The sequence below is a fragment of the Sminthopsis crassicaudata genome, chromosome 1, assembly GCF_048593235.1.
Source record: "Sminthopsis crassicaudata isolate SCR6 chromosome 1, ASM4859323v1, whole genome shotgun sequence".
Lineage (NCBI taxonomy): Eukaryota > Metazoa > Chordata > Mammalia > Dasyuromorphia > Dasyuridae > Sminthopsis > Sminthopsis crassicaudata.
Window position 1 is genome coordinate 83,440,650 of NC_133617.1, and position 26,391 is coordinate 83,467,040.

Here is a 26,391-nt window from a genome sequence, read left to right on the forward strand (position 1 = left end):
GATCCATATCTAATTTCTGCCATACTAATTTCCAGTTTTCCCAACAGTTTTTTCCGAATAATGAATTTTTATCCCTAATGTTGGAATCTTTGGGTTTGTCAAAGATTAGATTGCTATAGATGTACCCTTTTTTGTCCTTTGTATCTAATCTGTTCCACTGATCTACCGGTCTATTTCGTAGCCAATACCAAATGGTTTTGGTGACTGCTGCTATATAATATAGCTTTAGATCAGGTACACTTAGACCACCTTCCTCTGAGTTTTTTTTCATTAGTTCCCTTGCAATTCTTGACCTTTTATTCTTCCATATGAATTTTGTTGTTATTTTTTCTAGGTCATTAAAATAGTTTCTTGGGAGTCTGATTGGTATAGCACTAAATAAATAGATTAGTTTGGGGAGTATTGTCATCTTTATTATATTCGCTCGGCCTATCCAAGAGCACTGAATGTCTTTCCAATTATTTAAATCTGACTTTATTTTTTGTGGCAAGTGTTTTGTAATTTTTCTCATATAATTCCTGACTTTTCTTTGGTAGATGGATTCCCAAATATTTTATACTCTCAACATTTGTTTGGAATGGAATTTCTCTTTGTATCTCTTGCTGTTGCATTTTGTTAGTGATATATAAAAATGCCGAGGATTTATGTGGATTTATTTTGTATCCTGCCACTTTGCTGAAATTTTGAATTATTTCTAGTAGCTTTTTAGCAGAGTCTTTGGGGTTCTCTAAGTATACCATCATGTCATCTGCAAAAAGTGATAGTTTGATTTCCTCATTTCCTACTCTAATTCCTTGAATCTCTTTCTCGGCTCTTATTGCCGAGGCTAGCGTTTCTAGTACTATATTGAATAGTAATGGTGATAGTGGGCAACCTTGTTTCACTCCTGATCTTACTGGGAAAGGTTGCAGTTTATTTCTATTGCATATTATGCTTACTGACGGTCTTAAATATATACTCCTGATTATTCTAAGGAATAATCCATTTATTCCTATACTCTCAAGAGTTTTTAGTAGGAATGGATGTTGGATTTTGTCAAATGCTTTTTCTGCATCTATTGAGATGATCATATGGTTCTTATTAATTTGATTATTAATATGGTCAATTATATTAATAGTTTTCCTAATATTAAACCAGCCCTGCATTCCTGGAATAAATCCTACTTGTATTATCTTGGAGATGATTTTCTGAAGTCTTTTTGCTAATATCTTATTTAAGATTTTAGCATCAATATTCATTAAGGAGATTGGTCTATAATTTTCTTTCTCAGTTTTCGATCTACCAGGTTTAGGTATCAGTACCATGTCTGTGTCATAAAAGGAGTTTGGTAGGACTCCTTCATCCCCTATTTTTTCAAATAATTTATATAACATTGGGGCTAATTGTTCTTTAAATGTTTGGTAGAATTCACATGTGAATCCATCTGGCCCTGGGGATTTTTTCCTGGGGAGTTGATTAATAGCTTGTTCTATTTCTTTTTCTGAAATGGGACTATTTAAGCAATTTATCTCCTCCTCTGTTAATCTAGGGAGCCTATATTTTTGGAGAAAGTCATCCATTTCACTTAAGTTATCAAATTTATTGGCATAAAGTTGGGCAAAGTAACTCCTTATTATTTCTCTAATTTCCTCTTCATTGGTGGAAAGATCCCCCTTTTCATTTGTAAGACTATCAATTTGATTTTCCTCTTTCTTTTTTTTGATCAAATTTACCAAAGGTTTATCTATTTTATTGGCTTTTTCATAAAACCAACTCTTGGTTTTATTTATTAATTCAATAGTTTTTTTACTTTCAATTTTATTGATTTCTCCTTTTAATTTTTGTATTTCGAGTTTAATTTTTGGTTGGGGGTTTATAATTTGGTCTTTTTCTCAGCTAGGAAGTGTTAAGTGTCTGAGGGCAGATTTGAACTCGGGTCCTCCTGACTTCAGTACTGGTGCTCTATCCACTGCACCACCTAGCTGCCCCAGAAAAAGGCAATATTAATGGCACTCACTTGCCAGGGCTTTTATGAGGATTAAATGAGATAATAATTGTGAAGCACTTATCATTATGCCTGACACATAATAAATGTTTAATAAATGCTTATTTCCTTTCTTCCTTCCCTCTTTATGAGTTACTTAGATAAAGACATTATGGAATGTTTATCAAATTTAGCAGTTTATACACGGGGGTTAGGAAGGAAAAGAGGGAAGGAGAGATATCTTAAGTTATCAGATGTCAAGAATAGGGATTTTAAGAAAAACGAATAGGCATTCAGAAAAGTGAAATTTAATAGATATTCTCTTAATGTCCATCATTTAGGAACAAAAATAAATAAATGAATAGGACAAATACAGGAAAGAAAAGGTACAGCTAGAAAGCAATGCGAGTTATAAAAACTAATACTTACTGTAAGTCAAATAATGGTGAGGGAAGCTGAGGAGTTTTAATGTATTGTAAGCTCATTGTGAATTAATTGTATGACATGGAAAGCTACACACACACATACACACTGGTTTTAGGCTATATCAGAAGCCTGATTCCAAGACTAGTGAACACTATACTATCCCCTACCCTGGTAAGACCTTCCACCATTCAGAATAGTATTTTCACTTCTAGGAACATGTTGAGAAAGACATTAACAGTTAATAGTAGAAAGGTATATTAGAAAAATAATGCAATTGTTGAAGGGACTTGAAATTGAGGCAAAAAGAAAACTTGAATTGTTGATCTCAGAAGTTGACCCAGTTGAGGGAAGGCATAATCATGGTTTCAAGTACTTAAAGGCCTAGCATGTGAAAGATAGGCTAACTTTATTCTGCTTGACCTCAAAAGAATTAAAAACAGTGGGTAGAAATTGCAGAGAAAGGCTGATTTAGGCTTAATGTAAGGAAAAACTTGATCAAATCTGGACAAAAAGGGAATGGAATTTGTCTCAGAAGAGAATGTTTCTCATCCTCTGGAGAGGTGTTCAGGAAATGCCTAAAGGACCACTTGGAAGAGGCAACATGGTATTGAAAAAAGAACATTGGATTTAGAAGACCAGATTTCAAATCCCAGTTCAATCATTTACTACTTGTGTTACTTTGGATAAATTATTCCATCTCTTTTGGCTTCAAGTTCCTCTTTTGGAAAATAAAAGCATTAGACAATTGAGGTAAAGCACTTAACTTCTTAGTGGCTTAATTTCCTAATTGGGAAAATTTTTAAAACCCTATAGAACTTCTAAGGTCTCTTCTAGCTCTTAAGACCATTATCCTTATTAGAGATGCTATACAGATAGGATTTATAAGTTGCATAAGAGATTAAACAAGATACTCTCTGAGCTCCTTTCTAGTTCCATAAATTTGCTTTCATGAATGAAAAAATCATGTCAGGGATAGATGTCTGGAGAGAAATGGGAGAGAAGAAGTAGAATAATGTGACTAAAGAAGGAGGAGGAACAATGGCACAATCTAACTAGAGGGGAAAATACAATTCAGAGTGGATAGGGAGAAATCTAGCCATAGGGGAGAGTACATGTCAGGGAATATGAGTGAGTTATTTGAGAAAGTTTGTCAGAGAAAGGAAATGGTCCCATCTTCTGGCAGAAGCTTTGCCTGACTTTTCATACTGCTAGAGCATGTGTGATACTGCATATAACTTGTACTATATATATTTGCATGATAAACTGTGAGCTCCTGGAGAACAGGGACATTTTTTGCCTTTTTATTTGTATTCCCAGGGCTTAGCATCACATAGAACCCATAACAGAGTTTTCAAAAGTTTTTATTGAATAGTAGTTGTTGTTATCTATCCTTTGTTCTGGATAAGGACCATTACCATCAGGAGGGTAATATCATGACATGCAAGTGAACTGGATTTGAGTAAGGGAGGACTGTGCAATATCACCTGCCTCATTCTGTCATCCAGAGTCATCTGGGTCCAGTGGCAACATATAGATCAGAATGAGTGGAGACAATGATCAAATGCATGAAACATCCTGACTAGGAAAAAAATGTTTAATAAGACAGTGAATGGAGGAATATGACCAAAAAAGGAAAATGCTTATTCTGGAACAGTGAATGGATGAGGGAATTGGTTAGCCTGGCTGCTGAGGAAATTGCCTTTGGGTGGAATGGTGAATGAAATGACATTACTAGGTAGAGGGGTGTGTGCTACGAAACAATGGGTAAAAGAAGAATACATGATCTGGCCAAAAGTGATAATAATAATAATAAAATTTTTGTCCAGATCAGTGACTTCTAGGGAACTCTCATAAGTAAATTCTTATTAACAATGCAGATAGTGCTGCAACTCCTCATCTTAGGAGGGTGCTTGAGGCACTGGGTCACACAGTCAGATCCAAGACGAAATTAGAACCATTTAGTTCTTATAATTTAGTTCTACTACATCATGATATTTTTGCATCATTATGATAATGTTGATAATAACTGACATTTATATAGTATTAGATAAGATTTGCAAATTGTTTTCCATACATGAATTTATTTAAGCTTCACAACAATCCTAAGACATAGGCACAACAGATATCATTATGCCTATTTTACAGATGACAAAACTGAGGCTGAGAAAAGTAGAGTGACAGTAAATATCAAAAGTAAGATTTGAATCACAGCCTTCTAAGCTCCAGATGAGGAAGTATAGACTTGAGAGGAGGTATGATTTGAGGAACCATACTAGAGGATAATGGGGTTGAATAACCAAACAACTGAAGAGGAATGAGCAGACCAAAGACAATGAAGTTTCATCTCAAGATGAAGAAGTGTGCCATGGATAGTGTATGAAAGAAGTAGGCTGCAGAGTAGAATATGATGTTAAGAGGACATCAGTGGTCCAGTCCAGCTGGAAAAGCAAAGGGTGAATTTGGTGGTATGGCAAGTAGAGGAATCTGGCTGGAGAAGTGGGTGCCAGTCAGAGATAGCAAGTAAACCAATGTGGGCCGGAGAGGTGAGCCACATAAAAAGAACAATAAGTGATTCTTGGGGCCAGAGTCTGACTGGAGAGGAAGATGTGTGCTTCAGTAAAGTATCCAATCTAGATAGAAAGGAGGAGGTGCTCTTGAGGGAGTTTGAATTGATAGTCAGATTGGAAATGATGGCATATGTTTGGGTAGCCGTAAGGGGACCAGTTCAATTGAAAATGAGGGTTCATAATTCTGGACAGTATGATCAAACCTGTCTGGGAATAGTCTATATATGAGCCACTATGAATAGGAAGATACAGTAGAGGATATCAATAGAGGAGATGATGCATTCAGGGAAAGTGATGATCAGTCTGGCTAGGCAAAAATTCTGTATGTTTAGGACTATAAATAAATCAGTTTAGCTATGAAGAAAAAGGCTACCTGTAGGTATACCTCAAGTAGACAAAAGGGCACATATCCAGGATGGTCATGGAATAATATATTCTTTCTGCTAAAGAGAGGCTGCATTAAAGTGAAATGTATTGTGTACATAGTAATAGCAAAGTTGTGAAATGATCAACTATGAAAAACTTAGTTTCAGCAATATAGTGTTCCAAGACTTCTCTGAAGGACTTATGAAAAGTGTTACTCATACCCAAAGAAGAACTGATTGGGTCTGAATGCAGATTAAAACATACTTTATTTTCTACTCTGTTTTATTAAGGGCTTTTTAGTTGGGGGGGGAGAGATTGTTATCTTTTACAGTATAACTTTTATGGTATGTTCCATAAGAAATACATGTGTTTTCTTAATGAGAAGGTAGAGAGAAAGAAAGCAAATATGAAACTCAAAAGTTTTTAAAATAAATGTGAAAATTACTTCACATATAACTAGGAAAAATAAAAATAATAAAAGACTTGAACTAGATAGAAAAAAATTAAAGAGGGAACAGTAAGTGAATAGATGGGCCTATCTATAGAATAAGGAAAACAATGAAGAAATGTGAGTGGACCAGTGAGTGAAGAAGCAATTAACATAATGGAACATAGAGAATAGTTAACATAATGGAGCATAGAGAATGGATCAATCTGACTGTTGAGGTGAAACTACATTTTATCTATTGACTGGATCAGTTTGGTTAGAAAGAAATATATATATATATATATATATATATATATATATATATATATATAATGCTAGAGAGAATGAACTGACCAAACTATTCATAGGGGGGAAAAAAAGTTTGGAGGACACTATATGATGGGGAAAACTGAGTAAATCAGTCCTACTAGTAAGGAAGATTTCACTAGAGTAAGTGGACCAGATCGGCAGAAAAGGAATGTGTATATTGGAAGAAAATGAATGGCTCCTTCTGGTTGGACAGGAGATTGAATGCTACTAGACAGCATTAAATAAACTAATATGGCTGAAGAGGATGTGACTTTGGAGAGAAATAGCTGACTGGAGAAGAAAATGCATAGTTAATGAGGGTCATTTAGCTCTCAAAGAAACATAATAGAGACAGTAAGAAGACCAATTAGACTATAGGGAAAGAGTAGGGAAACATTAAATGCTTTTTACAAATATTATCTCAGTTGATCCTTAAACAACCCTAAACGTATTCTATTAACATTTGTAGAACCTGAGACAAACCAAAATTACTTGTCCCAAGTTCACATAGCTAGTAAGTGCCTGAGGTTCGATTTGAACTTTAGTCTTCCTGACTCCATCTACAACCAGCTGCTCTAAGGAGGCAGAGAAGAGTGGGTGTGGGTAAACAGTAAAAAGCTGGAGGGAAGATCTTGCTAAAGAGTGAGTGAATTAATACGCCTGAAAAGGGGAATACGATGATGTTAGGTATTATTGAGAGATGACCAGCTGGCCTAGGAAGATTGGATACATATGGCAGGACAAGAGTGTTCCTGGAAAAGAAAGTACATATTAATAGACAGTGAATGGAACATTCTGACAAGAAGGACGGATAAGTTTATATAGGATAGAGTGAACTGTTTTTGCTAAATATGAAATGGCAAAATGCGTAGCCTGATTAGTCTGGATTAAAGAGTGCAAACTTGAGAAACTATGTACAATTTGGAGAGGAAGGTAAGAGTATGTTGAGAGAAAATAACTGGAATAGTTTACCAAGAGAAAAGATATGCATAAGGCAACCACGATTACATCAGTTTGGCAGGAGGATGAGGCCATAGGATTGTAGATTCGAGTTAAGAGGAACCTGAGAGGCCATATTCATTAGTTTTTAAAATGGAATTTTATGGATGGAGAAGGTTGGGGTATGTTGGAGAATTATTAATAGTCTATTCAGGAAGGCTAGATGAGATGATGTCTGTGCTTGAGTACAACAAGCAGATGAACTAATATGTCTGGAAAGGGAAGGTGCATTTTGGACAACAATGAATGGATCCATTATTCTGACTCAGAACATTCATGGAAAAGGACAGTGAGTTATGAGGCTGTCTGCCCACAGTGAGAATTGCCTTGAGGGTACATTGAGTAGAACATTTTAGTGACGTTGATACACATGTGAGAGAATGGAAGATGAGAGGTCTCATGGGTAGAATGGAAGAGCATACAAGAGACAGTAGAACCCAGAAGAGGGTATCATTTGGTAGACAGCAAGTGGACAAGCCTGTCAAAGCAATAAGTCCAGAAGGGTACTAAGTGTAGAATAAATAGATCTCTGGCTGGAAAAGAATGTATATATCAGAAATAATGAGTGGATCCATCCAATTAGAGGAGGAAATGAATAGTCAGGAAGCAATGAGTGGATTTTTCTGGCTAGAAAGGAGGATAAATGTAAGGGAACAACTGGACCAGTCTTCCCATGGAAAGAAGGATGTGAGAATGGATCATTTTATCTGTGGAAGAGGAGGCTACACTTAGTGTACAATTTTAGAGAGAATAGAATGCATATTGTGGGGGAGTTGATTAGATCAGGATAACTAGAGAGGAAGATGATTTTAGGACATTGTGAATGACAGCCCTTTGGCCAAGAAAAAAATTTTTGTTGAAAGATGATGAAAGGAACTGCTTTAGCTAGAAATGGTGAACAGTGAATGTAGCATTCTAGATGGAAAGGAGATTGCATGGGAACAGTGAATGAACCACTCTGGCTGGAGATAAGGATTCATTTTGTGGACAGTGAATGAATCAAGCTGCCTAGTGACTGTGTGGAGATAGAGCGTGCAACAGTTTGGCTGGAGAGATGGACACATAATGGGAAAATTGAATGGAACTAGCATATAGAAGGGATGATTGTATTTTGGGACTGATAAGACCAATCAGGAAGGAGGGAGAATTGAGTGAAATATCCCAGAATGAAGCAATAATTCCTTTTGAAAAGAGTTGGTTTAAAGCAAGTTATCTTTGAAATTGGGAGGCCATTCTAGCTAAAGTGTCTTTATTTGACAACAGTCAATTGGGCTATAAAAGAAGTATATTGAGGGTATACTAAGTGCACCAAAGTAATCAGAGTTGAGTGCTTATTACTAGACTCAATTAGAGACCAGTCAAGATTGGAGGTGGGGGAGGGGGGAAATTGAGATACTTGTTAGACAATGGTGAATACACGTCTTACTGGAAAGGCTGACACATTTGGAAGGAGAATGAGAGAATCATTCAGGAAAAGAGTACATGTCCAGAACAACTAGTGAGTCAGATTGCAAAGAAAGATTCATTCAAGAGACAATGAGTTGAGTGTATTAGTCTACTGGAAGGATGCATGTTAGGGACAATAAATGGGTCATTGTAACAGGAGATGTGTATTCTTAATGGAAAGAGAAAGAAAGATATGTTAGGAAATAAAGTGGACCAGTCTGGCTGAAGAGAAGCATTTACTTCAGGAAGACAGTGAGTAGACCAATTTGGCTGAAGAAAGGGCATGTGGAGTAATAATAGAAACACTGAAGAAAAGAGTCCATCTTGGAAAACAATAAGTGGTCCTGTCTGGCAAGACAAGTGTATCAAAGCTGGGGAACAATAATGGAAGTGTCTGATTGGAGAGGATTAATTTGGGGGGATCATTGAGTAGACGTGGCTCTAGAGGATATGTGTATTTGGGGAGTGTAAGGGAGACCAGTTTGGCTAAAGAGGAGACTATTAATTGGAGGATGTCAGCCTGATTGGAAAGGACTATTGAGAGTTAACAGATAGTGGGTGCATGGTGCTGTCTAAATAGGACAATGTATTATCGAAGGAAAATGAAGAGCCCAGTCTGACTTAAACAAAAAGTACATGTTGAGACACAATGCATGAACCAGTCTGATTGGATATGATAACAATGAATGAAACCTGTTGAATGAGTGCATGTTTAGAGATAAGTGAATAGACATTTGTGATTAGAGTTAGTGAGTGGACCAATTTGTCTAGAGAGAATGTTTATATAAAGGAACAAATAGGTCCAGAAGACTTGCTTTTAGATTTTGGAGAGGTAATCAGTTTCTTCTTTCTATCCTTTACCATGTAGGAGCAATGTTTTCTAAATGTATAGTTATCTGAGTCATCCATTTGCCAGCACACAAAAAGCATGAAAGACTGCCCATGAACAAAACTTAGATATCCTCATGAGATTTGTTGAAGGCTATTTTTTAAAGCCAGCTGAGACCACAAAGGCTTTTGATGCAAGATACTACAATTTTCCTAGGCATTTCTAGGAAATTTGTATCTTAGTATGAGACCTGTAAATCAAATTTCATATCAACTATCTGTGTCACAAAGTGTCAGCATTCTCTGATCAGTTTGTAAGAAGCACTGGCAAAAAAAAGGGCTTCCCATCTTTCCCTGCAATAATTCTCATCTCTGTTGAGGGTTGGTGATGTTTCACCAGTTTTATTGCTCTCCTGGGATTCTAAGGCAATGACTAGTGTGGAAACAAGGTATTATATGTTATTTCTGCTCTCAAATCTATCCTTTGAGATCTCTGAGAATTAGAATTAATTGAAAAAGGGAAGGAGGTAGAAAAGGAAGGTGGGAAGAGCCTGATTCATTTCCTGGCTAACTTTGTAAATATATTGGATCAGCTTTGGATATATCAGTTGGAGTCAGGGACACTTCTTGCTCTTTAAGTTTCCCAGAGTCCAAGAACTCAAGTTTTTGCACAGATGGGCATAGTCTATACAACTCAGCTCGCTAGAAGTTGGATAAGAAATTTAAGGTTCAGGAGATGATACAAGCTTGGCAAATGGCAAACAAACAGTAGCACCATTAAATTCATTATTGGCCTGATTTTTTATCTTAATTTCAATTTTCTGGAGCTAACCTCCAGAATTTACAGCATATTGGTGCCAGATAGAGCAGGTGGAGGAAACATTAACACTCACTTGGGGCTTCTGCCCAGTATGTCATACTTGAGTATCTTTCATCTATAAGATGATTTAGGAACTAAGGGTTCAAAAAAAAAAAAACAGGCTTCTTAGTTGGCTGGTTGTTGTCTTTTGTTCTCAAAGAGGACCAAAAATGACATTACTATGTTAAAAGTCGAGTTATAGTATGTCTGACTGTGGCTAATCAGAACAATATGAGCTCAGAATATTCTGCCACAGGGCAGACAAAAACAGCCCTATGAACATTTGAGATAGCTTCTCTAACTTTGTGCACCTCACATTTCTTCCAAGCTAATTCAATTCTGCCTTGCTCATAGAGCACAACACCTCTGATGAGGGTCCACCATGCTGGGTAATCCTGTGCCAGCATCTCCCATGTTATACAGTTAATTCTAAAAGACAATTTTATGGAGAACTCACATAGCACACGTGCTCACAAAGTGGTCAGAAAAAAGCAATACAAGAATATTCTCAAGGTCTCTCTTAAGAATCTTAAATTGTATGCTGTGAGAGACATTGGCACAGGACTGTTCAGTATGATGTACCCTCATCAAAAAAGGCTCCTAGAATAATGGACAAAACTAGATATAGAAGAGAATGCATATAGGGGATTAGTGAGTAACTGAATTAGGGTAGGCTTTCCTACCCCTATTCCCCCATCCCAAAATGTTCCTCTTAGAGATTGTCTCATCTATTTAGTATTTATCTTACATGTTTCTTTCATGGTATTTCCCAATTAGAAAGTGAGATTTTTGTGTGGGATAAGGAAGGATAAGGATTTTACCTTTCTTTGTATTCCTATTCTTGGTTCAGATTTAGCATTCAATATTTGGTATTTGATTGACTGGGTAGATAAAAGGATGCATAGTTGGAGTATAGACAAGTCTGGCTAGACGGAAAGATACACTATTGGGAAATAGTGTAACTCTCTGCTCAGAAAAGATTATTAAGGTACCTAACTAGCTGTAAAGTAGGATGCATTTTGGGAGACAATGTCAACCTGAAGAATTGTATGATTGTTGGGGAAAACCAGATGAAATAGTATGATTGCTGATGAAATTATATGTTGAGGACAATTAGTAGATCATCTGGCTCATGGGTTTATTGAAGGTTGAGAAACAATAAATAGACCTATCTGGCTTTGGGGATTTAAAGAAGGGATAGTAAGTGAGTAAATCTATTTGGCTTACTATGAAGGTGCATGTTCAAGGGCAGTGATGAACTAATCTGACTAGAAAAGAGGGAAAGATTGTTGAGAAACAGTGAGCAGCGCACCTGGATTGGAGAAGAGAGTGTGTTTGGGGGAACAGTGACAGAATTAGTCTAGCAATGGAAGAATGATGGAGATAGAATATAACTCAATCTTTGTTGGAAAAGAATTTGTTAGAAGATCTTGAGTCAACTAATATGGCTGGAAAGAAAGATGATTGCTGGTAATAAAGAGATCTAATTTTGGCAAACTATGGAGAATTCTATAGTCCAAGAATTCCTGGAATTCATGTCAGTAAAAAGAAGCTGGGAGGAGAGAGAAAGGAAAGAGATGACCTATGTTTGAGTTTTTCTGTGAACATAATGCAACAATATAATGAAGATAAATAGAGGCTAACACCCTTCCCAAAGTCAAGTCAGGCTTATCTACAGAAAACCAAATTAGGATTCACATTATACAGAGTCCAGATCATGTTCCCAGGATCAGTTTGTCTGAAGGCACCCTCCTACTAACTAGAAATGGCCTTGGGCCCACACACTCCTTGGGACTCCAAACCCTTTCCATTTCCCAGAGATAACTAACCCTTGCCTAAACAATTAGCAGGGCTCCAAGAGAGCACAAAAGGATATCAATTCATATCCACACACTCTTTAACCTGATTTTTCATGTCTTCTCTATGGGATTACCAGGATGACACCCTCAAGCAGAGCTTCCTCGAGGCCACCCTGTTGCTAGTGGGATCCATCAGCAGGAATGAGGGGGCCCACAGTTATGAGTTCACCCAGGTGCCTGAGCTGATCGACAGCCTATTGGTAAATGAAAGGGTATGGGGAAAGAGAGAATATCAACAATGTGGCTGGGAAGACTAGAGGAATGGGAAAGGGATTATCCCCCCTCCAACCCTGTTAAATGTAAATGTGGTTAAATACCAAAGGATCATAGTATTTAGAGCTGAAAGAGAGCCTCAAACACATTGAGTCCAACCCCTTCATTTTCCAAATGACAAAACTGTGACCTAAAGAGGACAGATGAAATATGAACCTAAGTTCTCTCCAGATCTAGCACAACCAACCCATTCTATTTGTGTCTTCCATGGGGTTTGAGATTTCAATAGGATTGAGAACTAGGAAAATGCACCAACATTCCTCACATATGCTGCCATTTTGTTTTTCACTTTTCTATTAATGACTATATATCCCCCTAAACAGTAACAGTTCCCAAACTCAGAATTCACCTAGTCCTACAACTTGCACTTCAAATATCCACATAATACTAGAAAGTATAAATGAATGCAAAAGGCATTACTTGGGAACCTACTAGGTACTTTGTAGCAGAAATCCAAGAATGTTGGAGATTCCTCTCTAGGGATGGATTTGGTTAACCTGAGGTTGTTTCTCACTCTCTGATTCTTAATACACTACTGGGTATAGTCAAAATAGCCTGGGACCACACACACACACACACACACACACACACACACACACACACACACACACATACACACACACAAAATTTCCCCATCACTCATCTCAGATTCAGCAATCATTTTCTAGAACTACTTTCTTTATCTGAAACAATATCCTGCCTCTAGTGATGATTTACTAATAGCTGTATTACTAAGGGGAAAACTTTGGAGCCTTTCTGCAAAGTCTCTTTGAGAAGGTCTCATACTTAAAAAAGGTATTTCTCTAGAATGTCTCAATCTCCTCATTTGTAAAACGGGAGATTGGACCAGATGACCTTAAAAGTCTGTCTCTAAGACTGATTTATAGGATCCTATATCCTGATTCCTGACAAGGAACTAACTGGGTTTTTTTTTTATTTGGTAGTTCCTGGGTATATTTGTTTCAATGGGGATCATTCTGAGAGGAATGGGAGGGACAGATCTTGAGGATAAAGAACAACAGTGGGGAACAGCCATGCCCACATGTCCAGAACAAAATCCTACACAAAGACAGGCAACATTCAGAACTCCCTTAGCAGGTCTGTAAGAAAGTGGTCCTCAGTTTGGGGGGTAGAAAGAAGGAATGGGAGAAGAAATATGTATTTGAGGATAGGTGAGGGCTTGGCTCACTGAAGTTCATACCAGTTTTTCTGTGTAGAGGACCTTGAGATTTTAATCCTGTTACTAATCCTTTATTTTGGGGAATTGCAGGTGCTGATGAAGAAAGAACCCCAAGACACACTCTGTACCACAACTCGACAGCAGGTCATGTGCGCCATATCAGGACTTTGGTAGGCTCTCCCAATCCTCCTCAAAGTGATGTCCAGTGAAACAAACATGTCCAGGGACTGTCCAGGGACTATCAAACTGAAAAAATCAAGACTCAATTAGGCAGAAGATGGTAGAAAGGGGAGAATTCAAATTCATATCACACAGACACTTATGAAGTACCTACTGTATGCAAAGGTTACTTTCCACTTTCTAATCTCATGGAGCAGAAAGGCTAGTATTGGGATAAGATACCAACATGAATAAGAATAATACACTATGACTGGAGTGAGTGAGGAATGCTTTTGAGAGATCTGTGGAAACCCATTCTCCTTTCTAATTTTAGAAACCTCTTTTGACTGATTTTGTTTTGTGTTCCAAATTTTTAATTGAATTTTCTTCCTCTTGAAATGTTTGTTTCCCCAACACTTTCTGACTTTTATTTTGATGGTTGGTATGATGGTATGGTAAAACACATGTTTTGATGTGTTCAGGGTTAGAACACAAAACTCTGATTTGATTCTAATTCCATTGCCTTTTTCACCTCTTTATTTGGTCCAAATTTGTGTTTCTTTAACTGTAACTCAAATTGTGCTCACATTCTTTTATTTTTCTGATAACCTCATAGCAAACTGAGACCAATGTTGGACTCCAAAAGGAAATCCAAGATTCTCTTCACCTGCTTCCAAAGTGTGTTTAAACTTCCACTGATAGAGGCTCTGGAAAAACACACCTGTCTCCTGGCAGACCCTCCTGATATACAGGTGACACAGCCAACTGTTCTCCATTATCTAAGGGGCATTCTTTTTGTTGACCATTTTCTATTTGTGCTGTATTTACTCTTCCTCCTTCCCAACCCTTCCCTTGGGGATGAGTCCCTACTGATGACCACAGGGTGATAAAGGAAGATATAAAGGAAATTTAAACCACATTAGTCTTGGCAATCAAGATACATCAAGACTGGTACATTGGGAGATACACCCATGGCCCATCAGAAAAGTTGCCCATGATTATTTATGAAATAGTGAAGTATTAAGCGCAATCTGTAGCTGGTCTAGTCTTTTCAAATTACCATTGAATGTTCTCTATTTTAAGACTATCCTTATCTCTACTTCTTGTGGTAAATCAATGAAGGGGATGGAGAGGAAGATGACCACAGACATTGTCCTCCATCATTGCTGTGTCTCTTGGTATTATAGCCAATGAGAACTGTTGTTGGCTTACTTGTTGCCAGTTGAGCGCTCAACCAGCCAATGCAAAGAGGGAAAGGGGAGAGGTCTCACTCTTATATGTTTATGGGTCCCCAAATTCTACCTCCCAATTTATATAAAATACATACAGAGAGTTCTGCTGAGTCATGTCTTTTGAGCAGATTAGGTAGAAAATAAGTTGAAACTTGGAGATCAATTGTATTTGGAAACAATTTATAAACGCATCTGTGAAAATGCTATAGAGAGTAAAAAATGATTCTTATGTGAAACAGTTTCACATGTTGTCAGGCCTGGCCCTATGCTTCCGCAGAGATAGGTGATCAACAATCTAGCATTGGGTCTGTCTTTCTCTCCCTCCATCAGGGTACAAACACTTTTGGGACAAAAGTACTCTAAGAAAAAGGGGAAGACTTGAAATGTGTTCTCAAGGACAAAGCTGTCACTGATTCTGTGACATAAAATACAAATTATACAATATCATACATAAAAGAAATTTTATCAATAAACTCAATATCCCTCATTGTATGTCCTAAAAATGGTCTATAAGTAAAGGCCAGGAAGGGTGATATACAAGTGAGAGCCACTAGACAATAAATATACAGCCAAAACAGAGAGGAATGCCTATATTTTGCTCAACTCAACTCTGACACCTTAGTCCTTGTTCAACTGGGATCCCAATCAGAGTTACATTAGATATAATCTAGGACTCCCTTTGACTTTAGTTTTTCTCCTTCTAGAAACTCTACATTGACACCATGAACTCCTTAGATGACCTTCTCCAGAGCTTAATCACAGAGAATCCCAAGCCAGAAGAACTTCACTGCTTGCTAGGGGTAACCCAGGTTTTGGCGGGAGGAAGAGGGAAATAATTTATGTGGGATACCATCCAATGAACCCATGAGAGTGGGAAACTATATCTGATTTTTAAAGTTACCATGCATTGTATTTTCTACTCTTGACATATATTAAAGCTTAATAAACATTTTTTTTATTTACTTGTGGGATGAGGATGTGACTGAAGATCAGAACATCAAGGTTATCCTAAGTTTCTTTACCATGTGATTTGAAGCAGAATGTAAAGCAGAGAAAAATAGATATTTTCACTTTTTAAAAGCCTTTAAAAAGCTTTTTAAAATATCAGAGCTGAAAGGAACAAGAGAATCTAGAATATATTTATTAAAAGACAAAATGAACTTAAAATATAAACATAGAAATCTCTAATAGGAATATCAGAACATAAGTACTAGCAGGACTTTAGAACATAGAATGTCAGAATAGGAACACTTTAAAACACAGAATGCTGATGTGCATGCTAGAAAGACCCTTACATTCTGTCTAGTTCAATCTCTCATTTTCAGGAAAGGAAACTGAAGCCCAGATAGGGAAAATGGCTTGGTATGATCATGGTCACATGGTAGAACTCAGATCCTAAAGTCAGGAAGATCAGATTTAACTATTCTCTTTTGTACTTAGTGAGTTTGATGTTCCAGTAACAAATGCAGGTGTAAATTTCTAACATATAGACATGCATGTGGAATTTAGGATTGAGGTTGTAATTGAAGACGTGTTTGATAGTCATATATGTAAAGTAATCATTGAAGCTATGATCTTTAATAGATAAGGAACAATGGAAATAGAGAAGAGATGATCCATAGTGTGTGGAAAGTCTTTTTTTAGGAGAAAGGGAAAAAAAAGGAAGTATCAGAGAGATGGTATGAGAACCTGGAACAATATAATTACAGTTTAAGATGAAAATATTCAGAAGCAATGGAGTCCAAATGCTACAAAGAGACCAAAATGATAGGGACTAATATTAGAGGTATAAGTATAAGAAAATTAACATCATGAGAGTATACTCTAAATTCTGAATTATCACCATCATCACCATCAACAATTACCCATCAATGATTATTGTTGATTCTCATTATTGATATATGATTAAAGAATCAGCATCACCATTGTCATATGAATCATCACCCTCACCATCAACAGCATCATTCCTATTGCCATTGCATTCTCATCACCAGAATCAGTACCATCATTACTATCATCATATTTACATCACCATCATTATAATCACTTTCATTACCATTATATTTCCATCACTATCATCAGTTACAACCACCATTACTATATTCCCATCACCTTAATCAGCAACATTATCATCATCACTCTTATTATTTTATTCCCATTACCACTATCAGCATCGTCACCATCACTATAGTCCCATCACCTTCATAATTATCACCATCATAGACACAATAATTACTATCACCATCTTATGACTTCATTCACCATTACTCTCATTATCATAATCAAAATCACAATTTTATTCCACATCATTACTATCATCACTTATAAAAGTAATCCCTAATTAAATATGGTGTTGGTTTTGTTGCATTTATATAATGCTGTAGTCCTCAAAGTTTAGTTCTCAGGTTATATCATTTAAAAATCTAGTATCTGTCAAAAGAATTTTTGTTTATGAAAATTACATATATAGAGAGAGTATTAGAAAACAAAACTAATTTTTAATTTGTAGATCCTCTGAAAGGGTTTCAGGGACCCTCAGCATCCTATGAATCACACTTTGAGAACCACGGCTGTAATGAATGATGATAAAATTGGGAGGGAAGTGGGTAAGGTTAAAAAAAAAGAACTAATCTTGAAGAACTCTGGCAGACCTATGGCCTATTTCTAGCAATTTTTTCCACACTATTCTCCTGAGGCCAGGCTCAGCACACACAAGAGGGAAGGGTATCCCTTCAGAATCCAACCTAGTTTTCAACATCTCCAATGCACCAATCATTCCCAGTAATAAAATATGTGAAATGATCTCTTACAATCTAAACCACCTGATCTTTCTCATTTTGTCTTGTGTTGATCACTAGAGTCTCAAAAACTACTCCAATTCCTGGGAGTAAGGACAGAGATGTAACTGGAACTGAGAATAAGAAAATCCCTCATATCTATACATATAGCGCTTTCCACCACATTAACCCCATAGAGGCTGCATTTTTCCTCCAATTACAATTTGTATAAAACCCAAGTGCAGCCCATAGTTTGAACTGCTACAACGTTTGTTCATAATTTTTCTCTTTGACATAGATGCAAAAGCATGGTAAAAGTCCTGGAGTTAGCAATTTAAAAACCTGACTCCCCATCTCTGTTCTTTGTCTTACCACCTATATGATCTTGAACTAGGTCCTAACTCCCTTCCTCTGGACTTCAGTTTTCTTAGCAAGAAAATTAGGAGGCTAGACTCAATTATCTCTAAGGACCCTTCAAGGGCCTTTTATTTTAGGGGTTGACACCTATATTTGAACCAATATTTGCTTTTCTATCCTTTTTTTTCACTTGAGTGCTCTCGGAGGCAAGACAAGTGGTTATCATATCTATATTACAGATGAGGATACTGAGGTCCAGAGAAGTAAAGGGATTTTCCTCACATCTCTATGGCATTTTAAAAGTTTACAAAGTGCTTCCTATGAAGTATGTGCTATTACTCCCTTTCACAGAAGAGGAGACTGAGGATCAAATCAGCTAAGTGACTTGCCCAGGTTCTCACAAAAAGTAAATATTGAAGTAAAAAGTGACCCCAAGCCTTCTGATGCCCACCCAGTGAATTTCAACTACATGATACTCCCTCAACATCAGAAATCCTTTTGTCAAAGTCCCAAAGGAAGTATCCTTTGCATTCCATATTTACTAAACATCTATCATTAGTCCAGTCCCTGAATCCCAAATAAAATAAGAAATAGAAGGAAAAAAGGCAATTCCCTTTCCTCTTATGTAGTTTTGCACTTTTCTCCAGGAGATAAGAGACTCATAAAACAAGTAGAAATACAGGCTGACTCTGTGGTAATGTGTAATAGCAATCCAGAGAAAAGGAGTTAACCCTGTTACTAAGAGGAGCCAAGAGGAGCTTTCTAGAGAAGATAGTATTTAGCTGGGGTCTGATGGAGGGTCTAATTTGGATAAGTAGGGAGAAAGAAAAGGAGACATCTTCCAGTGGGAGTGATGGGAGCAGGAGAGTAGATGCTATTGTCCTTTCATAGATGTTCTGTTGGTCCCAATGGCTCTGTCCTATCTGCCCCTTTGTTCTCTCCAGCACATGTACAACTGGCTTGTCTCAGAGAAGGTTCATGAGCGTCAGCGGGCAGTTAGAAGCTGCATGGTTCTCCTCAAATTTCTGGCACAAAAAGCCTGCTTGGATGTGAGTACTACCATCATCTGATCCCTCCCCTCACTTCATCTTACTGAATCCTTCCCTATTCCTCATGGTGATGTGTAAGTGAGCTTTTCTATATTATAGAGTGTAGATCTAAAAGGAACTCCAGAAAATAAGCCAGTCCTAATCTCCATTTCCTGTCAGGACGACATTTGAAGGATGCATAGGCTGGGTCTGCATATGATTATCTCTAAAGGAGATTTTGGGGCAGCTAGTGACGCTGTGGATAGAGCCCTGAAGTCAAGAGGACCTGAGTTCAAATGTGACTCAGACACTTAATACTTCCTAGCTTTATGACCCTGAGCATGTCACTTAATCCCAATTGCCTCAGTAAACAAAAGAGTTCATGCCCACACTGATTGCAAGTGTCATAGTTTCATTAGCACCATTATTTGATAGATACCACAATGGGGTAAGAAGCAGGAGAACTATGCTTCCAACCGCAGGTCCTCTAATTCCAAATTAACTGTTTTTTCCACTATGCCATATTCTCTTTCCCTCTCTATCTCCTTCTCTCTCTCTCTCTCTCTCTCTCTCTCTCTCTCTCTCTCTCTCTCTCTCTCTCTCTCTCTCTTCATATACAAATACATGTCTATATGTATATCTATAAATACATGTATATGTATATATACAATCTATATATACATGAGTGTTATACATACATGTATGTGTGCAAGTGTACATGCAGACTACAAAAATGGGAATTTTATTGCATGTTGAGCAAGCTAGCTGGAAAGTTTAGATGATTCCAATTTTGTTGGCAATATCCTGCACCTCTCAGTCCAGGATATATCAGATTTAGGTCTTCTTTCCATCAGGCTAAACCACTGTGGGAACTTTGGTCAAAGTATTCTTTATACCTTATTTAATATGATGTTTGTTGGCCTTAATATTTACTAAGAATTCAGCCTTCTTCACAACAAATTCAGTGGTCAAGGGAAATTTGATGATGGCATGGTGATCAAGCTTGTTAGTGCTACGGGGAGTTTTTTTTTTTAAGAGTATTGGACTGCTTTTAAACTGAAATTGCTTGGTTGCCAGAAAGTGGGAGACATTTGGATTTTCATCTTTTGGGGGCTATGGACATCCTTCATCACTGCCTTCTTGGCCTTCAGGAATTTTGATTTAGCTTCTGCCTTGGGAGGGACAATCACTACCTTCTTTGCCTCTGGAAGCCATCTTGGAGGAAATGTTGCATAATGCTACTTCTTGAAACATTGAAAATCTCAATACTATAAATGTATTTTGGCTAAGCCCAGAGATAGATTTAAACAGAAAGATTACTCCAATGGCTCTCTAATCTTGTCATCTTGTCAAAATTTTATGCCTGCTCAATCTGGGTGATTCTTGAACAAATCCTAATAAATTCATCATTAAAGTTTCACTAAAAATCTTGGAAGCCTCTCTTACTTTTCCATAACATTGGAAGAATATTCACAATGTCCATGTTAGCTCTTGATCTTATTACATAGCTTTTTTATACTGAACATTTTTAAATGGCATATTCTACTCTGTTCTCCTTAATCCCTTCTTTGTATTATTTTATGGACTAATTAACACTATCCATTGTCCTCTCTGTTGGTCTCTTAGTGATAATCACATTTAATTGTTTGGAGATTGTTATATTCCATGACTCATAACTGTAAGATAATACTAGGAGAATACTAGTATTAAAGAGAGAGGTCTTTATTTCAAAGAGAAATTTGGAGTTGTTAATATAACAATTGCCCAAAGAATATAGCAATTTCCCAGAGATATTTCAGTTCAATCTCAGCTTCCTGTTTAATTGTCCAGTTAACTATCAGTACATTATAGAGATACAGACATACACATATATGTATATACACTTATATAGACAGTTGTGTACATGTGTAACTATGTGTATGTCATATATGTATATGTGTATATATGTATAGACACATCTATTCACAGGGTTATAATTTGTCCATCTCATTTTATAATATACACTGGACAGTAAGCATTCTTCATTCACTTGATTTTTCTCATGTGAATTAGACCAAATTCTTTTTTTTCTGAGGCAGTTGGGGTTAAGTGACTTGCCCAGGGTCACACAGCTAGGAAGTGTTAAGTGTCTGAGGCCAGATTTGAATTCAGGTCCTCCTGACTTCAGGGCTGGTGCTCTATCCACTGCGCCACCTAGCTACCCCTAGGCCAAATTCTTTAGTAGTTCTGTGCCTCATTCAAGAGACTATAATAATTGAGTAATTAATTTATGTACCGTGCTGCTGTCTCCAGAAGCTGCCTATCGCTCTCTGGGAGGAGATCTGCTGTGTCAACTCAAATCTCTCAGACAGATTCTTCTTCCTGTAGAGAGCCGTTGTCTCCAGACAGTTGCCGTCAACTCTGGTCCAGAGTGTGACTTCCCTCTTTTATCCTCCCAGAGAATGGGCATGAGATAATGCAAGGCCTTCTGGGAAAAATTACTTCAACCAATGAACTTGCTCCTCCTAAGCATGCAAGCTCTTCCCCAGAAATTCACAAGTAAAACTCCCAGACATGGCCGGAACTAGAGAATTGTCAAGTACCGACTTAGTACTTAGTAAGAACCTAATATCTCATTATCTCATTAGCACTTAGTAAGAACCTAACAAATTTACATTAATTTTACATTCTTAAGCAGGAGTTATCTGAAGTACATCACCATCTATCTATAGGGTATCCCTCTTCCTTTTGGACTTTGTACCATAGCCAGTGCCTTAAATCTCTCTGTTTTATCTCTCAATAATATCTTCCCATTTGTTAATATGTTCCATTCCCTGTAATTACTCCATATTCACTACCATCATTCATGTATATATGTGGGTATAGACAATAGCTCTGATTTTTTTTGGACATATATTTATTTACATGCTATAAAATTTAAGTTCTCACTCTGCCCCCATAGAAGAATTTAAATTCCTTGAATAATGAAATTATCTAGTTTATCTTTCTATCCCTGACACTTATCATATATGTAGGTGCTTAATAATTGCTTAATGACTTAAGATGAGTTGAATATTCATAATCAGAATCATCAAAGTTATTTTTTTTGAATTTGCTGATCTCAAAGATCTTTGTATAATTTTAATATCTGCATGGGAGACACCTTGTTAAAGGAAAGTTTTTTTTTTAACTGCATTTTGCTCTTATCTATATAGACACATGCCTTCCTTTCATTTTATTCAAACATAGGAGAAACTTGTAATGACTTCCAGTCAACTGTGTGACATTAAGAACATAGGACTAGAATCTCAATCTATGATAATTCTGGAATATTCCTCTCTCCAAGCAGCCACCATATCTTCTGAAGACTTCTACTTTAAGGAATGGCCCAGGTCGGGCACCCTTCATCCTTTTCCTGGCTCTGATTATTTTCTGGACTTTTCTGCCATGTCTTAGCTGCCTTCTCACTTTAGTACATCCCTCCATTCCTGTAGCTCTCTTTTCCTATTGATGAGTACCTCCTAGGACTCCATTTTGAAGGATGACTCAGGCCAGCTAAACTCCTTTTTTCTCCCACATCTGCTTCTATTTCCATGCTCTTGCTCAGATACTTCCCCTGGCTCCCCCTGCTTTTCAACTTCATTTTATGTATTATGATATATCATTAGAATGTAAGTTTCTTGAGGACAGGCACTGTCTTTTTGCATGTACTTATAATCTGTGGCACAATGCCTGATATATAGGAAGAGTTTAACAAATGTTTGTTGATTTGTTTTGGGGGAAGTATAAATGCATTTTAGGGGTGGAATATCAGGACAAAGAAATAGCTCTAGGCATTACTTACCCAGAAAGCTGTAGGTCTGTTGTAATAAGAGCAATAATTTAGAAATAAGAAAACTGAGATTCAAATTCTGAAACTCATTTCCATCGTCAAATGAAAGGGATGAATTAGATGATCTCTTAGGTCCCTTGAAGCCTGAAATTACAATGTTATGTTTATTTTCTTTATTTTTCTCTTACCAGACAACAGAGGAATTTGAAAGAATCGGGTACATTTTGGGCACGCTGGGCATGTTATGTCAGGATCCAGACAAAGAAATACAGCAGCTGGTGCTTGAAGCAATTAACTACTTATACCAAGTCCTCCTATATCAAAAAGGTGATACTTGACAGGAACCCTAATTTAGTGATTTATGTGTGTCTGTTTCCTCTTACATAGTTACTTCCTAGTCCTAAACTCACTTTCCAATATACTCGTCAGTCCTAAACTCACTTTCCAATATTGACCAGACCCAAGCAATGACCTTACTCAAACCATAATAGTAATCTCTGTGACAACATGCTATGTAACCATGATCTCACCTCAGAAAGGGCCACATCTCTATCACTGAATACCTCCCTACAGTCACCTCACCACAAATCTAAGTATATCCTTGTCACTGACCCTCCTCCACAACCCTTGCCATACCATAATTTTATCTCATCCTCCATACCAACCATGTCTCTCAGTCTTGATAAAACTAACTTCTGACCGTGTCATCTGAGCCCTGACCTTGTCCCCATCCCTGACCATACCCTGGCTTTTTCCAAATAACCAACTTTGAGCTCACTACAATTCTGACTATAATTCAGCTCTAACTTTAATTCATTATGCCCCTAGATCTTGACCAAACCCTCAAGCTTGACCACATTGTACACTTCCCTATCCTAACCCAACCTGACCAAACCTGATCCCAGCTCTGACCTCCTATATAGCCCTGTATACATCCTACCTCTACTATACCAACTATACTATATACTATATACTATACCAACTGCATCCCCAAACTTGGCCCCTCATTGTCTGTGCCCCAACTTTAATGTTTACTCTATTTCCAACTCTGAAGTAGAAACATAGATAGCTAGAGTTGTCTTTTAGGAAACAACAGCCATTTATAATCATGTCTCTTCACCAGGCTTGGAGACATCTATCCTTTTCAGAAATATGGGGCAGAGCGAAGAAACACAGAGTCTATCAAAACAGGGGCCAATACCTATGCCGGAGATTCCTGTCAACCCTACCACCCACATTATTAAGGTCAAAGCTCTCGAGGGATCAGCAGGGCAGAGCGGGAGGGCTTACCTTAGGAGCCTCTCTTCTAGGTCAGCTAGAGGTCTCATCTCCCAGTCTTTACTGAAGAGTCAAGAATGAGGGGTAACATAGAAAGAGCATTGAATTTAAAATCAGAAGTGGTGGTTGTTGTACAACCATTTCAATCATGTACAACTCAATTATATCATTTGGATGGTGGTTGTATAACCATTTCAGCCATGTACAATTCTATTAAATCATTTGGAGTTTTCTTGGCAAAGATACTAGAGTGGTTGTCCATTTCCTTTTTCACTTTATTTCACAGATGAGGAAACTAAAGGTTAAATGACCGGCTCCGTGTCACACAGCTAGTAAGTATCTGAGACCAGATTAGAACTCAGGAAGATGAGTTTTCTTACAGGATTTGGGTTCAAGTCCTACTTTACTCTCACCACTTATTATCTATGTGACTTCAAATAAATCACTTAAATTTCCTAGCCTTCAGTTACCTCATCTGCAAAATATCAGTTCTTTAATGGGCAAGATACACTGTACTTTATTTATAAAAACAACACTCATTTTCTAAATTTAGCCTACAAGTCATGATTTGGTGATGTTCCTAGCCTAGTAAAAAAGTAGAATTCTATGGACATAATCTCATATACCTAGATTTCAGCAAAGCTTTACACATTATCCCTGAAATCAAGAATGGTTGGACAATTGATAATTTAGATACATTTTTATAAAATTTCATAAATTTTATAAAAACATTTTATAATTGAATCTAAAAAGCAGTCATTAATGGAGAGACAACAACTTTGACAGGCTTGAGATCTATTCTGTTTAACTTTTTCTCAGTCATTTGGATTAAGTCATAAGGTACATGGGCAACTTGGTGGCGTGGTACATAGAATACATTCTTGAGTCAGGAAGACTCATCTTCCTGAACTCAAATCTAGTCTCAGACATACTGTTTGCCTCAATTTCCTCATCTGCAAAATGAGCTGGAGAGGTAAATGGCAAAATACTCCAGTGTTTTTTGCCAAGAAAATCCAAATTGGGTCACAAAGAGTCAGAGTCAGACATGACTGGGACTACTGAACAAAAAAATAAGTTATTTGCTTATCCAATTTGCAAATAACACAAAACTGGGAAGAGAAGAATAGTTCAGGCGATCATAGTATTATAGATTTAAAGGAGGAAGGGAGAGGACCTCAAAATGATCAAGTCCAATGATTTCATTTTACATATTAAGAACCTGAAACCCAGAAAAGGACAACAATTTGTCCCAGGTCACACAGGCTAAGTCATAGATCTAGGATTTGAATCCATACCCTCTAATTCCAGACCAGCACTTTTTGTGCAATAATATATTGAATGCCAGAGTCAAAATCCAAAAAGATCTTACAAACTTGAACAATGAGCCAGATCCAATTAAGTACATTTTTATTAGGAATCCTATACTTGAGATAAGAAAAATCAAATAGTGTTTGTGGTTTGATAAATCCAGAGTACAGATCTATGACAGGGTGGAAAAAAGACTTAGTTAGATGGCCTTAAAAGTTCAGTTTCAGGTCTGTTTCCTTTCCTCCTTAAAGTTATCATTATAGTGGTGTTATCATTATTATTATTTTATGTCATATATTTAATGGAAAGAGCACTGAATTTTTAGAATCAAGGGAACTGACTTCAAATTTCATCTATGTCTATGTGACCTTGGGCAAATGGTTCAACCTCTCTGATCCTCCAAACTTCCAAATACGTCAAAGTGAAAAGGCAATAGAAGATACCTGAAGTCCCTTATAGTTCTAAATTCCATGACTCCATGAACAGTTCTAGGAACTAAGGAAAGGGGGAAGGGACAAACATTAAATACCTCCTGTACACAAGAATTCACAAACCACTCCAGTATCTTTTATTAAAAAAATCCCTAAAGGGGCAGGGGGAGGAAGGGAGGAGAATCACAGAGTCAGACAGCACTGAAAAACAATTCAATAAAAAATGCCAGGCATATCTTGATTGATCCTCACAACAACCCTGAGAAGAATGTGCTGTTATTATTCCCATTTTACAGTTAAGAAACTGAAAAGGGAGAAATTAAGCAACTCATTCTGGGTCACATAGCTAGTAAATATCTGAAGCCAGATTTGAACTCATCTTCCTGAGTTCCTAACTTTGGGATACACATTCCGTGCCATCTGACCATCCAGATAGACCTTTAATATTAACTAGTCACAAGACATAGCTCAATAAAGTAACCCCCCTTTTGATTCATGATACACCTTT

General features: G+C 37.1%; 1 protein-coding gene across 1 annotated transcript in view; it reads left to right on the plus strand.

The window, feature by feature from the left end:
- The window catches only part of LOC141540482 (maestro heat-like repeat family member 5), a 141,571-nt gene that overhangs the window by 68,219 nt on the left and 46,961 nt on the right, over positions 1–26,391 (plus strand). The window contains exons 11-17 of the mRNA XM_074264601.1: positions 12,127–12,249; positions 13,593–13,672; positions 14,278–14,413; positions 15,598–15,693; positions 18,972–19,076; positions 23,058–23,193; positions 23,990–24,111. Of these exons, the coding sequence (XP_074120702.1) occupies positions 12,127–12,249; positions 13,593–13,672; positions 14,278–14,413; positions 15,598–15,693; positions 18,972–19,076; positions 23,058–23,193; positions 23,990–24,111 (798 nt within the window). The remainder of the gene's footprint in view (positions 1–12,126; positions 12,250–13,592; positions 13,673–14,277; positions 14,414–15,597; positions 15,694–18,971; positions 19,077–23,057; positions 23,194–23,989; positions 24,112–26,391) is intronic.